This window comes from Thalassophryne amazonica, chromosome 6 (genome assembly GCF_902500255.1).
Source record: "Thalassophryne amazonica chromosome 6, fThaAma1.1, whole genome shotgun sequence".
Taxonomy (NCBI): Eukaryota; Metazoa; Chordata; class Actinopteri; order Batrachoidiformes; family Batrachoididae; genus Thalassophryne; species Thalassophryne amazonica.
In genome coordinates, this window is record NC_047108.1 from 22,277,269 (window position 1) to 22,294,756 (window position 17,488).

General features: G+C 40.3%; 1 protein-coding gene across 1 annotated transcript in view; it reads right to left on the reverse strand.

Moving 5' to 3' along the window:
* Nucleotides 1-718: 718 nt before the first annotated feature.
* LOC117511956 (enhancer of mRNA-decapping protein 1-like) overlaps nucleotides 719-17,488 on the reverse strand; it is a 163,978-nt gene continuing 147,208 nt past the window's right edge. Inside the window, exon 3 of the mRNA XM_034171890.1 lies at nucleotides 719-1,699. Coding sequence (XP_034027781.1) covers nucleotides 1,624-1,699 — 76 coding nt within the window. The 3' untranslated portion in view covers nucleotides 719-1,623. The remainder of the gene's footprint in view (nucleotides 1,700-17,488) is intronic.

Consider the following 17,488-nt stretch of genomic DNA (forward strand, 5'->3'; position numbering starts at 1 on the left):
TGTGTCGCTGGTCCTATAGCTCATTCAGCCTACGTGTCGCTGGTCCTACAACTCATTGATCCTACAGCTCGCTGGTCCTACAGCTCATTCAGCCTACGGGTCATTGGTCCTATGGCTCACTGATCCTATGGCTCGCTGGTCCTACAGCTCACTGATCCTACGGCTCACTGGTCCTAGAGCTCATTCATCCTACAGCTCACTGGTCCTACGGCTCATTGATCCTACGGCTCGATGGTCCTACAGCTCATTCAGCCAGCAGGTCACTGGTCATACGGCTCACTGATCTTATGGCTCGCTGGTCCTACAGCTCACTGATCCTACGGCTTGTTGGTCCTACAGCTCATTGATCCTATGTGTCACTGGTCCTAAAGCTCATTGATCCTACAGGTTGTGTGTCCTATGGATCACTGGTCCTACGACATTGACATCTGTAGGACCAGCAACCCATAGGACCAATGAGCGGTAGGACTACAGACCTGTACATGGCTATGACAGGCCACTGTCCAATCACAGAACACAAAGACCAGCATGCGACACCACGGGACTCTCTGCTGTCAGTGCCAATGCTCTGATGTCATTCACGTTGCTGAAAATATACAGTTGCCATTATATTGTTTAACATTTTCTATGCATGTTTCTTCCAAACTCACCAAAGTGTATGGTCCAGAACCTGGTTGGACCAACAGCAGGCCCACAGAGAACCCTGGATTTGTGATTATTGCATTCACATGAAACAGATTCAGTTATGGTTTAAGAATGAGCATTAAAATACCAAAAATAAATCCATCCAAACCCAAAATGTTGTTTCTTATTCTGTAGCAAGAAATAGCAGGACCTGAAGTGGAAACTGGACTATTATTCTACACCTGCAACTGTTCCTCTGCAAACTGGTGGAAATATTAGCTGGTTGAATAAGATGTCACCTTGGTTCCATGGACCCCAGGTGGTTCAAGAACCAGATGTTTTTTTATGTGGGGTCACTGATGATGAGCAGAACACCAGACCTTTAAAACTCCACTGGCAGAGAGGTTAAGTCCTACTTCACAGAGGAGGAGGCGATCTGTCACCTTCTAACCGGCTGAGAAGCTCCATATTTCCAACACAGGGTTCGGTGAAATCGATGAAAATACTGCACAGTTCTTCTCTAGCTAATGCTCTCCAAAGTCTGTCTTTCTAAACTGTGGACTCTACATGTCCAGGTGCAGCAAGGACATGGCTTCATGCTTAGACAACAGGAAAAGTTACAAATGTGGGAGAAGAAGAAAGGAGGACCTCATCCTTCCTCAGATCAAGTCCAGCAGTCATCACTGGAATCCAGCCAAGTCACTGAGTCCTGATGAAGGTTTGCTAGGGCAGCATTTGTGATGATGAAGGCTGTTGGTTTGTAGCAGCTTTTGTGTGTGTGTGTGTCTAAAATCAGGACGAACTTTAATCTTTATGGAAAATGGTGAGCAGAAAAATAATATTTCAGATCTGAACAGTCTGTCAGATGCTGCTAAAGCTCCTCCTTTACTCCACTCTCTGCATTTGTGATTGGACGCTGAACACAGATGAATATTAAAGTAGGCGGGGTTTGTTCCTTTATGGGGTAGACAGCAGGGCTTGGCTTGTGGGTGCCCCTGGTTACCTAGAGGAGGGGCTACTGCACTCAGAGGCGGGGCAACAGAACTGATGGGCGATGTCATCATCTTCCTCATCTCTGGGAGACAGAAGACACACAAACGAGACGCAGGTGAAAAATATGAACGGGGTGAGACATGTACATTCTGGTGGACCGCAAGACGGCATCTGGCTCAACGCTAAATGGACTGTTTGTAGAGCAATGGTCACAGTGATTTACACGCACGCACGCACATACACACACACAAAAACACATACCCACACATAGAGGTAGCAACTTGGGGATTACAGACCTTGCTGAAGGATTTTGGGATTTTCTTTTTTTTTTTCATGGCAAATTGAACAAAGGATCCAATGGTTGTGATTGTTCCTGATTGTTGTTCCGAGTTATGGTTCCTAGTTATTGTTCCTGATTATTATTCCTGGTTATTGTTCCTAATTATTGATCCTGATTATTGACCCCAGACCCCCCTAATTACAGCCCTTTTAACTTCCTGCCACTTTAAGCATTTTTTAATGTATATGTAAATTCAACTTTTCAGCTAGTTGACAGTAGGGCTGTACAATATGGCCAAATTATCACATCTCATTGTCATATCAATATGATACACGATATGACTAAATATGACTTAATATGTCTTGGACTTTATTTACATCAGTAATGAAGAAATACAAACATTTCTTTCACCAAAACATCAAATCTTGGCTTGCATCTCAGATGTACTTTCTGGCAAATTGTAGCTGAACTATCTGGTAATTTTAAGAAAATCCTCCTCTACACCACTTCATCAGGAAGCTAGATTTTATATTTTTAATTAATTCATATCAGGTTGTAGAGATTTGTTTTCAGTTTGAGTTTAAGGAAGATAACTTTAGATTTATTTATCTAAAGTTGTGTCACTGGTGTGCAGTGGTGGGCACAGTTTTGCTAATCCGCTATTTATCAAAGATAATGTTTTCATTATCGGATTAGCTTTTCAGATAACTTTGAAAACCATTTTCAAACCACTTTTTTTCCGATAAGTTTTGGTCTGATAATTTTTAGACTGCTAACATTTTTGCAGACATACAGTAGCTTTTTGTAGTAGATGCGCAGTTCTATCCTCTACAAACAGAGAAGAGCTGGTTCCAGAAGAAACCACTCTATACTAGGCATACAGTTTTAACTTATGGTAAAAATTTTAACCAAACTAATTTAAATTAACATCACGTCTGAAGTTTTATCAAATAAAAATATCAGATATATGTTTTAGTTTTAAAGTAATGCACTAATTTTAGGTTTTAGTGTGGACATGCTATGCCCAGTGCATTATGGGTATTCATGACAGAAGAAATGCATTTGAGATGCTCTGATCAGGCTCCACACGGACAACAGCATTAAACTCTTTGTATATTGTGCCTAAAACTCTTGTGAATATATTCTCTGGGTTTATAGATGTTGTTATTGTGTTTGTTTTATGTAAAAATGCCATAAGAAGCTCAGGTTGCTTCTCCAAAAGCTGAAAAGTCAGTTAAATTGTGATTCAGGCCGTGTGATATAACCGGAGTCAAAATACATAGAACACTGCCATCTACTGGCGACCGGTTATATCACAGTGTTGTCGACCGCAGGATTTTAAAATGATCTGTAGGTATCCAAAACCTGAGACCACACACGTGGAGATAAAAAAAAAAAAAAAATCATAGATCTGACAGGTTTAGCTGTACAGTGTGTGGTGTCAGCCACACAGTAAAAACAACACACACAAACAGATTTCACACACGAACATTCCAGAAAGCGAGGTCAAACACCTCGCTTTCTGACTGGCTGCATTGTCACATTTAGCTCCTTACGTCCTCTTAACACACCACACACGGCAGGAATATCTGATAAGATTATATTTAGCATCATCATTATTGTCGGGGAGTCCTTAAGATTGTCAGAAGGGGAAGATCGGGTCTGATATCGGCCTAATTATCTTGCCATGTGAACCAGGCTTGATGTTATGACGCCGCACGGAGTGACTGATTGATCTGTTATGACCCCGCACCAAGCCACTAACCGATCGGATGTTATGACGCCTCACGGAGCGACTGACTGATGTGTTATGACACCGCACAAAACATGTTTTCGCTGTTATTTGATTTCTTTGTGCGACTGGCATCATTATTCAAGCATTCAAACAGCGATTCCTATCGCCACACAACTCCAGCAACCACACATGAGAAAGTTTTTTGACAATTCTTGTTATTGAAAGAAACCTTGTCTCCTTAACCGGATAGAGTTGCGATGTCATCAAGCAATTATTTAAAAATAAGTCCAGGTTACACAGGTTTTTTACAAAACAGAGGAGTAAATTACCTGTATTTCTTTCAGCCTGAGCGTCTTCACATTATATCTCATGAATCAACAGCTGCCTGCTTGTTTAACCCTTTACCTACTGAGGCTATAAATGGACGATTGGTTATAATTTTTTATTATAGCAATAAAATTAAGAAATAATGTTCTATGTTTGTGTGCTTTGGTACCGTTTTCCAAGAGTACCTGAATTTCAATTATATTACACCTGATTAACTATTTATACACATTATTTGTAAGTTTTAGCATTTAAAATGAGAAAAAACACAAAAACAAACTTGATTTTTTTTTCAGTTTTTTAGTGAAAAATGATTATGTAAAGGAAGTTTGGATTTCACATTTTTAACAGGAAGCTGTAAGTGTTTACAATCAAAATAATTAATTTTGTGTGTCTAGAACACAGAAACAGTGCAGAAACAGTGCAAAAGTAAACATTTTACAAGGCAAAAATATGCAGAAAGTAACCAATTTTAAAGTGCAGAACCAAACAATATGAATAGCAACAAAGTGCAAATCTATATATAAATATATCAATTATTATCTGTATTATTAAAATGTGTAATAAATCACTCATTTGATCACTCATTTTGTGCAAAATTATACAATATGAATAAAACAATAAAGTGTCAAACTATATACAAATATATAACCAAGAATCAAAATTAGATCTAAACTACATCAGTCCATTGTCAGTGTGGTACTGTTTGTAACAGTTTCTGTCTGGCTGAAGACAGAGGCCAATTTTACAAAGTTTGCACATCCAGCAGGTTGACCTCTTAAAAACCTTGCAAGAACGCTGCCCCTTTGTGAATCGCTGGCAAGGTGGGTTTCCACTGCTTGTTGGCACCGGGCAGTGGCTTGTGGCTGATGGAGCCATCACACCCACACAAACACGCACACACACCTTCACAAATGACACTAACACCCTGCCTTTTCCTCAAAAATTACTACATTTATGTTTGCTGGCCGTCTCTGTACTTTTCTGTCACTTTTGCGCTCTTTTTCATACTTTTCCCTCGTTTCAAAAGTCACCGAACGCACTTTACCGTAATATATGCAACATATAACATACTGTTGGAAAGCACAGGTTCTTGGCTTGCTGTCAGTGTTGAAATTTTTCAGATTGAGGGCTTACATGAGAACTTACGGTAATGAGAATCAGCAGCGCACTAGTGTGAAACTTCCGTGTTTTCTCCTGCGTTATGATGTCACAGGCTTATGTGAAAATATGGCGTGGGCGCCATCGCCGTAGATAAAGGGTTAAAAATCACTGGAGAAACACGTATATACAAGGCAACCCAAATTAAAGGAGAAATGCCGCTTATAACAACCTGAACCACATTTCTGGCACAAAATACAGTCGAGTGAGTGACAGTGTGGTACACAGCACCACCTACTGTACTGGAGGGGCCTACCAGTCAATATGTGTCACTGTTTTCAAAATGCAGCTCTTTTCAACTAGACGTGGGGTGCCGTGACTTGTCAATCATCTGTGTCCAATCAGATTTCAGGGGAGTCCAGTGCAACCCTGGCCTCCATTCTAGCTCCATCCATGCCAGGAAGTGTTCAACATTGGACCTTTCCTGTTTCACTGTGGACTCAAAATTTGGCACTTCCTATTTCAGTGTGAACTTGCCATTGTATTCCCGTGAGATTCCATGAGATATCGTCTGTCAATCCAGAAAGTGTTGATCCAGGAAATGTTTGACATTTTACATTTCCTGTCTCACTGTGGACTCAAAATTTGGCACTTCCTGTTTCAGTGTGAACTTGTCACTGTATTCCTGCAAGATTCCATCAGATCTCATCTGTCAATCCAGGAAGTGTCGATCCAGGAAGTGTTTGACATTTCCTGTTTCACCGTGGACTCAAAATCTGGCACTTCCTGTTTGGGACTTTTTTTGCTACAAATGGGATGAAAAAAATGGGGTGGTGGTGTGGCACTTGTTACATAAATTTATCGAAGTGAAATTATTCAAAATATGACATTTTCTTTGGAAAATCTTATGGAATGTATTACAGTGGAAATTAAATGTGAATAATAATAATAATAATAATAATAATAAAAACATAATTATAAGCTATGTTGATAGAGCTCCTGGATCAAACATTGATATTATTATGGATAAACAGATAGAAATGTATAAAACAATTAAAAGTAATAAGCTTCTATTTGTTTATGGAGACTTTAATATAGATTTATTAAAACCTCATCGTCAATTACAAATAACAGAATTTATAAATTCTGTGTTTTGCATGGGATTGTATCCAGTGATTACACATTCAACAAGGATAACTTTGAATACATCAACACTTATTGATATTATATTAACAAATGTTACTGTAGGAAATTTAATGTTAGTGATGTTAGTGATCATTTGCCGGTTTTGCTGCAGTGAAATCATTAGTTGATAAAAACGAACATAATGAAACTAATAATTTCACAAGGAAAATAACAGATGTAACGATTGAAAATCTTACACCTTAATGCATCAAAACTGGTATGATATTTACACTGATAAATTATATATATATAGATAAATCATATAAATAATTTATTTCTATTATTTCCAAATTATATGATAAATATCACCCATTTGTGTCAAGTGTTGGTAAACCTTGGATCACAAAGTGGTTTCTGAATGCATGTATAAAGAAAAACATATTGTATAGGCAGTTTATAAAATTTATAACTAATGAAGCTGAAAGAAAATACAAGATATACAAAAACAAATTACGATTTTGAGATCTTGCAAGAAGCAGTACTACAGTGATTTATTGGAAAAAATAAAACTAATATTGAAGGCACTTGCAAGCTTTTGAAATGAAATTATGAAAAAGAATAAAGTTGTTAAAGACTATCCAGCTTACGTTTATGTAAATACTAACACAATCGTTAAGGAAAATAAAGTTATTGTAGATCATTTCAATAATTATTTTGTAAATGTGGGTAAATGTGTTTGTTGGACAACAGCAAGACAATCAATGAAATTCTGGATTCAATGTTTATTAAAGAAACAGATGAAAAATAATTGATATAGTTCATAAATTAAAAGGAAAAAAATCAACAGTTATAATTTTGATATGTTTTTGATAAAGAATATCATTGATTGTATTGTTAAACCTTTGACTTATATTTGTAAATTGTCATTAACCCTCCTATTATCCTTGGGGTCAATTTGACCCCATTCAATGTTTATCATTTAAAAAATATTTGACTTTTTTACTTCATATTTCATGACTTTGCCAAATTTAATGGGTACATTTGATTTAGCATACATTTTTCAGAATGACATTTTTTCATTGTGCTGAACACATATTACACGCATCGGTGGTCCTCCTGGGTCAATTTTAGCTGTCTTTTAGCTGTCTAAAATTTGTCTGTGTGTGTGACCCATGTGAAACATAACATCCCCACACCTGCAGGTGCAGAGTTGATACTTGTGAGATGATACATGACATGGGGGGGATATGAATGTATGTGTGTGTGTCTATGAATGTGTGGTCTAGTGCAGCGGATAACTGAAAAAAATGCTTCAAATGGTGATGCAAGCATCAAATTTTGCACACATACTCCTTAAACATTATCCTTTTAAATATGCAGGGTACCCACGTGAACTTTCAATAGGTGGCCAAGAAGGGGTCAATTGAATTATTACACAGGGGTCAAATTTAAAAAATGCTCCAATCATATTGAAAGGTATTCCATATTATTTGTCTGATCATAAAGATTCCAAAAACGTATAGTTTGGACTATCTGTGAATGAATGGTCTGGAGTTATGGGGTAAAAACAGTAAGAATGGTGACAAAGATCAATTTCAATTTGTACAGGGGTCAAAAGTTAAAGTTGCTCCAATTTTGGTAAAAAGTGGTGCAAATTACTGGTTGAGCTAATAGGATTAATAAATGGAATAGTTTTGACTGTGTTGCGTGCTTGGTTTGCAAAGTAAAGGTTAAACAATATCAGCATCCATTGGATTCTATGACATGTGACATATGCTACCCTGTAACATGATAACTAAGCATGATACATGATGCAAACTATTCCTTTTTAAAACCGTATTCACCCAACTAATAATTTGCATCACATTTTACCAAAATTGGAGCAACTTTAACTTTTGACCCCTGTACAAATTTAAACTGACCTTTGTCACTGTTCTGGCTGTTTTTACCCCATAACTCCAGAACATTCATTCACAGATATTCCAAACTATACCTTTTTGGAATCTTTATGATCAGACAAATAATATGGAATACCTTTCAATATGATTGGAGCATTTTTAAATTTTGACCCCTGTGTAATACTTCACTTGACCCCTTCTTGGCTGCCTATCGAAAGTTCACTTGGGTACCCGGCATTTTTAAAAGAGTAATGTCTAAGGAGTATGTGTGCCAAATTTTGTGCTTTCATCACCATTTGAAGGATCCCTCAGTAAATATTCACTTATCTGCTGCACGAGTCTACTTCTCACACCTCCTGAGAACTGATACAACTGATAATTCCCGCACTGTGGGGAGCGGGATTTTCCTGCAAGGACACTGGTAGTCCATGCAAAATAAGGGAGGAGCAAATGTATTAAAACTTGCACCGCAGCCCTCTAGCCAATTCATTCCTCATTGTACTCCATCAGTACTGCAATCTTCATGACGTCCCCCTTTCTCATTCTCTGTCTCTTTTGAAAATGTCATCTGGGAAAAGATTTACAGTGCATCAAGTTTTGGAACAGTTCTTTGACAGTGAAAGTGGAATGGAGGAGAATGTGTCTGAGACAGAGGATTGTGTTGAGGAGGACCCAGATTTTGAAGCTTTCTCATCTGATGAGAATGACAGTGTTGACCCTCCTGTCTTCACTCAACCACAAGCAGACACAATCACTTCCAAAAATGGGAAGATAATATGGTCCCTTTCCCCACTTCAACAGCAGGGTAGACTTGGTGCTGCTAATATCATCAAAATGGTACCAGACCCCACAAGATATGCAGTCAGCCATATTGAAGACATCAAGTCATCATTTGAGCTGTTCATAACTCCAACAATTGAAAATGTTGTTCTTTGGATGACAAATTTAGAGGGGAAGCGTGTGTATGGGGACAGTTGGCAAGACTTGGATGTTGTCTGACTTAAAAGCCTACATCGCCCTGCTCATTTTGGCAGGAGTACACACATCTAAAGATGAAGCAACAGCAAGCCTTTGGAATGGTGAGACTGAAAGGGCAATATTTCCAGCCACCATGTCTTTGAAGACATTCCAAGTTATATCCTGTGTAATTCGCTTTGATGGCAAACAAACGAAGCAGGGCCGACGAGAGCATGACAAACCTGCGGCAATAAGGGATGTGCAGGACAAGTGGGTGCAGCGTTTACCCATGCTTTACAATTCAGGCCTCAACATGACAGTTGATGAGTGCCTAGTTGCATTTTGGGGGCTGTCCATTTTGACAATGAATATGCCGAGCAAACCTGTCAAATATAGCATCAAAATATGGGCAGCATGTGATGCATAGTCCAGCTTTGCCTGGAATATGCAGATTTATACATAGTGCAGCAGATAACAGAATATTTACAGAGGATCGAATCAATCCTTCAAATGGTGATACAAGCACCAAATTTGGCAAAAGTACACCTTAGATATTACTCTTTAGAAAAAACGATAGGCCACTTGAATTTTCAATAGGCGGCCACATAGGGGTCAATTGAAGAATTACATAGGGGTCAAAATGCACAGCTGGTCTGCTGTGTCAGCCTGATCCCATCAGATCTCAGAAGCTAAGCAGTGCAGGATCTGGTTAGTACTTGGATGGGAGACCTCTTTGGAACGCCATCGGCTGTGTGTGTTTCTCCAGGTGACGCTGGAGTTGCGTCAGGAAGGGCATCCGGCGTAAAACTTGTGCCAATTATCAGTGCGGATCTGGCTGTATTCGCTGTGGCGACACTGAACAAGACCGGGAGCAGCCAAATGGACAGTAGGTTTTGTGAGTGCTTGCAGCTGGAGGCTGGGTTTGGACTGATGTCTTCACTCCAAACCTTTGATAAGTACACATACTACTGCACGTGCCAGCTTTCTGAATGAAAGGCGGAGGTGGAGTTCCACCATTGTTGTTACTGGGTGTTCACACACCCACATCTGATTGTCTCTGCTCCTCGCCAGCAGTACCAGATCCGACACGCGGAGACGGTGGCCACCTGGGGTTTTCGGGACTTGGCGGCTCCAGTATTCTCCAGGTTCGGTGGCGGAGGAAATCGTGTGGTTCCGGTTCTTCTCAGGACAGACGTCCTCTATCCTCGAGCCTGCCCACACGTCACCTTTGTTAATTGACTATTGTACACATTCTGTAATCTGCTGTGTTTGGTTGTGCTTTTCACAACAGTAAAGTGTTCATATTTGACTCTTTCATTGTCCGTTCATTTACGCCCCCTGTTGTGGGTCCGTGTCACTACACTTTCACAACAAATTGACCTGATTTTGGTGTCTGACACTGATAAGGTGAGTCAATCGGGAGTCATTAATGTATAGGACTTAGTGATCATATCCCGATCTACTGTACACGTAAATTTAGCAAATCCAACTACAAGGTCATAATACAATCTGTATCAGATCCACGAAAAACTATAGCAAGTTTGTTAGTTTGTTCAGTTATTTAAAGACCAGGACTAGAACAAGATTATTGTCAGTACCAGCGTGAATGATGCACGGTTAATTTTTAAGGTGATTTTCTTAAATACATCAGATAAACTAGCACCTTGTAAAAACATTTGTCTAAAACAAACCGTGGATGACATGTGACATTCTTGAGCTTATTAGAAAATGTGATTATTATGTTATTGGCAAATTATTACATATTATTAAGTTATTATGTTATTGGCAAAGTTATTATATAATATTATTACGTTATTGGCAAAGTAAAAAATGTAAATGTATTTATAAAAATTAAAAAGTAAAAGGTATTATAGGAACCAATAAATATAAAAAAGATAAGGCTAAATCAAAATATTACATAAACACAGCAGTTATGGCAGCAGCACTTATGGCAAGACTAAGCTGGAGAGGTTATATATAAGAACTACAGTCCTCACTCACACTGAGCTGTGTCCCCGCAAGGAGGTGTGGTTGCCATTTTAATTCCGCGCAGTTTACTGAGCTTGCTATTGGTCTCATCAAGAAACAGGTGGAATAAGCCAGAAAGCTGTGCATCGATGGCAAAGCCACAAACGGAGGAAGAAGGGAGACAAAATTTCCTTCCATCAGTAAATGGTTTTGGTTATTCTTGTCACTTTGTGCATGGCATTTGGTTGATAAACAGGTGTATGTTTCCTGCCCACGCCTGTGTCGTCTGGGGACACGGATGAATCTTTTTGAGCCACTACAGTCTGCTTTTAGAAAATATTATTCCACAGAGACAGCTCTCACTAAAGTGGTGAATGATCTTCTACTTGCAATGGATTCAGACACCACTACAGTGTCTGGTGTCTGGTTCTGGTGCTGTTAGATCTTAGTGCTGCATTTGATACCGTGGATCATCATATTCTACTCAATAGGCTGGAGAATCATTTTGGGATTACTGGGAGTGCCCTTGCATGGTGGACGTCATACCTGACCAGTTGTTCTCACTGTGTTTTGTACAATAACAAAACCTCTAACCTTAGTGACATGAAATTTGGGGTTCCACAGGGGTCCATCTTAGGCCCCCTGCTTTTCTCCCTTTATATAGCACCCCTTGGGTACATATTGCAGCATTTTGGGGTTACCTTTCACTGCTGATACTCAGTTATACATGCCAATAACTGCTGGTAATCTCATTCACATAAAATCCTTAGAAGATTGCCTTGCATCAGTGAGAAGCTGGATGTCTAGCAACTTCCTACTTTTAAACTCTAAGACTGAAATGATGGTTCTTGGTGCAGTGAGACATTGGCATCAATTTGACCAGTTAACGATTAGCCTAGGCTCGTGTGTCATAGATCACACTGACAAAGTGAGGAACCTTGGCGTATTTTTTGATCCAACGTTGTCCTTTGACCTCCACTTTAGAGATATTACGAGGAGTGCTTTTTTCCACCTGCGAAATATAGTATATAATATAGTGAAGATTCATTCCATCCTGTCTATGGCTGATGCTAAGACTCTGATTCATGCGTTTGTCTCTTCCAGATTGGACTACTGCAATATTCTATTTTCTGATTTACCGCAGTCCAGCATTAGGGGTCTCCAATTGGTTCAAAATGCTGCTGCCAGAGTTTTGACACGAATCAGAAAATTTGACCATATTACACCCATTTTGGCATCTCTCACTGGCTTGCTGTCCTAGTGAGATCAGATTTTAAGGTTCTGTTACTAGCCTATAATATTCTTCACGGACTGGCACCTCCCTACCAAGCTGACCTAATTAAACCCTATATACCTGCCCGGGCTTTGAGTTCTCAAGGTGCAGGACTACTTAGTGTCCGTAGGGTGAATAAAAAGTCTGCAGGTCATAGAGCTTTCTCTTATTGTGTCCCTGTTCTGTGGAATGATCTCCCTGCGTCAATAAACAGATTCTGTAGAGACTTTCAAGTCCAGACTTAAGACACACTTATTTTCCCTTTCGTATGGCTAGAATACTGGCATAGTATGTTTCTATGCTTTTTACTCTTTTAAATTCATTTTATTAGGAAACAGAGCGGCCCGCAGCCTCAACTTTATCAGGTTCTACTGGTAGAGCAGGCTGGACACAATTGCAAGACGCAGGAAAACAAGTCTGTAGAATTAAGGCGTTTACTTGGTATGGATGCAAAGGTTGGTACACAAAGGCAGTCCAAAAAGACAGTAACACAACAGTAACACAATCATCAGGCAAAGGCGTGGTCCAGGTACACAGGCAGGTTGTCAAAAAACCCGATGAGGCAGTCAAGGCAAGGCAAGGCAAGAAACACGAAGAACAGAGCTAGAAAGAGGCACAAGGCACATCGATCAGGCAAGCAACAAAGGCAAACAGTGAGGCTTATAAAGCACCCAGGTGATGAAAAGCAAATCAAGAACAGGAGTGAGGAAACTTCCAGAACCAGGGTGTGAGCAGACAGAGGGAAACGCCCACCATGAAGAAACAAGAGAAAGAGAGAGATAATAAAGAGCAGGACAAAGAAAACCCAAGCAGAAAGGCAGAGCAAGAGACAGAACGATAACAAAAGCAAACCAAACACATACCACACAAAGTCCAATTCCTGACAAACTTTATCTAAATTCTGAGTTTTTAGTGAAGCTTAGTGCTAGTGGCCGCCGATCACCTTAGTATTTCTTCTGTTTTTCTTGTTGCTTAATGCTGACAAATTACACTGTATTTGTTTCTGTGAAGGCTCTCAGTTGTCCAGGTGGTTTCCATAGTAGAGAAGCTTGAATCTTTGACTGGACTGGGTTGCTTGACATGAGGACGTTTTGCTTCTAATCGCAGAAGCTTCCTCAGCTAACATTCTTGCTCTGGTAGTCTGACTTCTTCTTCAGTTTTTCAAACCTAACCAGTCCTCTCATACTGAGAGGCAGACTGCTATTGGCTAGTGACTAAACAAAGGCTCTAATTAGCACCTATTTTTCTCTATTTAGCACCCTCCTAATGACACGGCAGCTGTCCCTCCTAACGATGGGACTGACGCAAGTCAAAGCAGTTTCAGTCTTTTGTTCATGGTAATGAGTCATTCACGTTGTCAAGAGAGTCATCAGGAGAGTTGTCAGGAGAGGAGTCTGGTTAAGGGGCTTTCACAGTGGCGTATTCGTAGAGCTGCTCATTGCAGTGTTGTGTTTCATTTAAATATGCCTGAAATACGCACGTACTCAGCCTTTAACAGTGTTCGTTCATACTTGCAGCTGCGTGTGTTCGCGTTTTAATATGTGCACACAGTCGCGTGTGCCATGCCGCACCAGTTTCAGTGCTATTTTCTGCCTCTGTGGAAGTGCGCTCTGTTCTCTACTGCATGGTGTGGTGTGGCTCAAAAACAGTCATTTAACATTATTATTTTTTTTTTTTTATGCAGCGAGTGCGCGTTTATTTTAGAGTCACAGGTAGAGAAGCTTGAATCTTCGACTGGACTGGGTTGCTTGACGTGAGGACGTTTCGCTTCAAATCACAGAAGCTTCCTCAGCTAAAATTCTTGCTCTGGTAGTCTGACCTCTGTCTTGACTCTTGTAGAGAAGAATAAACCAGAAGCCAACAAAAGCTGGAGTTTTTTAACCTAACCAGACCCCACCTACCGAGAGGCTGACTGCTATAGGCTAGTGACTAAACAATTGCTCTAATTAGCACCTACTGTGCTGTAGTTAGCGATCTCCTAAGCAGGAGTAGGGGAAAAACTACAGAGGATCTTCAGACAGCACAAAATCCCAGTTTACTTTAAACCAGTCAACACCTTGAGACAGAAATTAGTTCACCCTAAAGACAGGATCCCTAGTTACAAACAGAGCAATGTAGTGTATCATATCAGATGTCAGGAAAACTGTAATGAACACTACATAGGTGAGACGAAGCAACTTTTACACAAGAGGCTATACCAGAACCGCAGAGAGGTCGCCAGTGGACCTCAATCTGCAGTTCATCTCCACCTGAAAGACACTAACCACACGTTTGAGGACAAGGAAGTTAAAATCTTAGCCAGAGAGAAGAAATGGTTTGAGAGAGGTGTCAAGGAAGCATTCTTTGTAAAACAGTTGAAACCCAGCCTTAACCACGGAGCGGGTCTCAGACACGCTTTGTCCCCTGTTTACAATATGGTACTCAGGTTAAAGCAGTTTCAGTCTTTTGTTCATGGTAATGAGTCATTCACGTCATCAGGAGAGAGTCGTCAAGGGAGCCATCAGGGGAGGCTTCCGTCCTGTCATTAGGAGAGTGCTAACTAGAGCACAATAGGTGCTAATTAGAGCTATTGTTTAGTCACTAGCCTATAGCAGTCAGCCTCTCGGTAGGTGGGGTCTGGTTAGGTTAAAAAACTCCAGCTTTTGTTGGCTTCTGGTTTATTCTTCTCTACAAAAGTCAAGACAGAAGTCAGACTACCAGAGCAAGAATTTTAGCTGAGGAAGCTTCTGTGATTTGAAGCGAAACGTCCTCACGTCAAGCAACCCAGTCCAGTCGAAGATTCAAGCTTCTCTACTATGGAAACCACCTGGACAACTGAGAGCCTACACAGAAACATTTAGAGTCACAGCTCTTTTCAGCTTTGATCACACTGATCGATCAGGGCGTTTGATGAGCGCACCGACATGCAGCGAGTGCCCGTTTATTTTAAAGAGTCACAGCTCCAATTAGACACACACACAGAGAGAGAGAGGGAGAGAGGGAGGGACAGCGTGCGTGTGCGAGAGAGCGGTTTTATTTTATTTTATTATAAGGAGTCTGATAGAGGACAGACAGTGGTTTTATTTTATTTTATTATAAGGAGTCTGATAGAGGACAGACAGTGGTTTTATTTTATTTTATTATAAGGAGTCTGATAGAGTACAGACAGTGGTTTTATTTTATTTTATTATAAGGAGTCTGATAGAGTACAGACAGTGGTTTTATTTTATTTTATTATAAGGAGTCTGATAGAGTACAGACAGTGGTTTTATGCTCTCTCTCAGAGAGCGAGAGAGAGAGAGCGCTTTTATGAAACGATGCGACAGTGAAACAGTTATATAATTAATCCAGTATGATAAAGTGAAGCAACGATCTTGCAGTATCTGTATCTATATAGCTCCAGAAGAACAACAGGGAGATGTGAAGTGGCGCACAGTACTGTGCTGAAGCGTGGGCGGGCTCACAATAGTGGACAGTAGCACGGCACTGCGTGTACTCGCGTGAAGGCTCCATGCTGTGCTGTACGCCGAAGAAAATTAAACAGGTTTAATTTCTTCCATCCTACGCACGTAGCCCTCAACATACTGCTATGTATTGAGAAAAAACTCCTCATGAAGTGGGTGGGGAGCTGCTCATTACAGCATAGATGATACGCTGTAACGAGCAGCTCTATGAATATGCCACTGTGAAAGCCCCTTTAGGTTTGAAAAACTCCAGCTTTTGTGGCTTCTGTTATTCTTCTCTGCAAGAGTCAAGACAGAAGTCAGACTACCAGAGCAAGAATTTTAGCTGAGGAAGCTTCAGCGATTAGAAGTGAAACATCCTCGTGTCAAGCAACCCAGTCCAGTCGAAGAATCAAGCTTCTCTACTGTATTTGTTGTCTTTCTGATGCTTGATTTTGCCTTTTTTTTATTTTCTCTGTGTTAGAGGTGCAGCTCCATCCAGAGATGAGTGTGGTATCTGTTCCGGAAATCATCCTGTCCTGGGGTAATTTTTGACCCCACGTTGTCCTTTGACCTCCACATTAGAGATTTTACGAGGACTGCTTTCTTCCACCTGCGAAATATACTGAAGATTCATCCCATCCTGTCTATGGCTGATGCTGAGACCCTGATTCACATGTTTGTCTCTTCTAGTTTGGACTACTGCAACATTCCATTTTCTGGTTTACCGCAGTCCAGCATTAGGGATCTCCAACTGGTTCAAAATTCTGCTGCCAGATGTTTGACAGGAAACTGAAAGTTTGGCCACATTACACCCATTTTGGCATCTTCACTGGCTTCCTGTCCGTGTGAGATCAGATTTTAAGGCTTTGATACTAAACTATAAAATTGTTCACTGACTGGCACCTCCCTACCTAGCTGACTTAATTAAACCTTACGTACCGGCTCGGGCATTGCGTTCTCAGGGTGTAGGACTACTTAGTGTCCCTAGGGTGAATAAAAAGTCTGTGGGTCACAAAGCTTTCTCTTATCATGCCCCTGTTCTGTGGAATGATCTCCCTGCATCAGTAAAACAGTCAGATTCTGTAGAGACTTTCAAGTCCAGACTTAAGACGCACTTATTTTCTCTTTCGTATGGCTAGCATACTGGCATAGTATGTTTGTATGCTTTTTACCCTTTTAATTCATTTTATTAGTAAATGGAGCGTGCCACGGCCTCAACTTTATTTAAAGTCTGGGTCTTTTAGTGAAGCTTAGGGCTAATGGCTGGCGATCACCTTAGTATTTCTTTTGTTTTCTTGTTGCTTAATGCTGACAAATTATACTGTATTTGTTGTCTTTCCGATGCCTGATTCTGTTTTTTCTCTCTGTTTGAGGTGCGGCTCCATCCAGAGATGGGTGTGTTGTCTGTTTCTGAAACCCTCCTGTCTTGTGCACTGGCAAAATTTCCTGTATATTCGTTTTGTAATTTGTGTCGGTTGCATGGCCCAAGCAGAGGGTCACCCCTTTTAGTCTGGTCTGCTTCAGGTTTCTTCCTCATATCATCAGAGAAAGTTTTTTCCTTTCCACTGTTGCCTGTGTTCTTGGTCTGGGGGTCGGTAAGGTTAGACCTTACTTGTGTGAAGTGCCTTGAGGCAACTTTGTTGTGATTTTGCGCTATATAAATGAAAATAAATTAAATTGAAATTGAAATCTTATGGAGACCCTGCCTTTTTGACCAGATAATGGGACTGCTAACAACATGTTTGGATTATCTGCTGCTACTGAAGATCAGGTGTGTAAACTGTT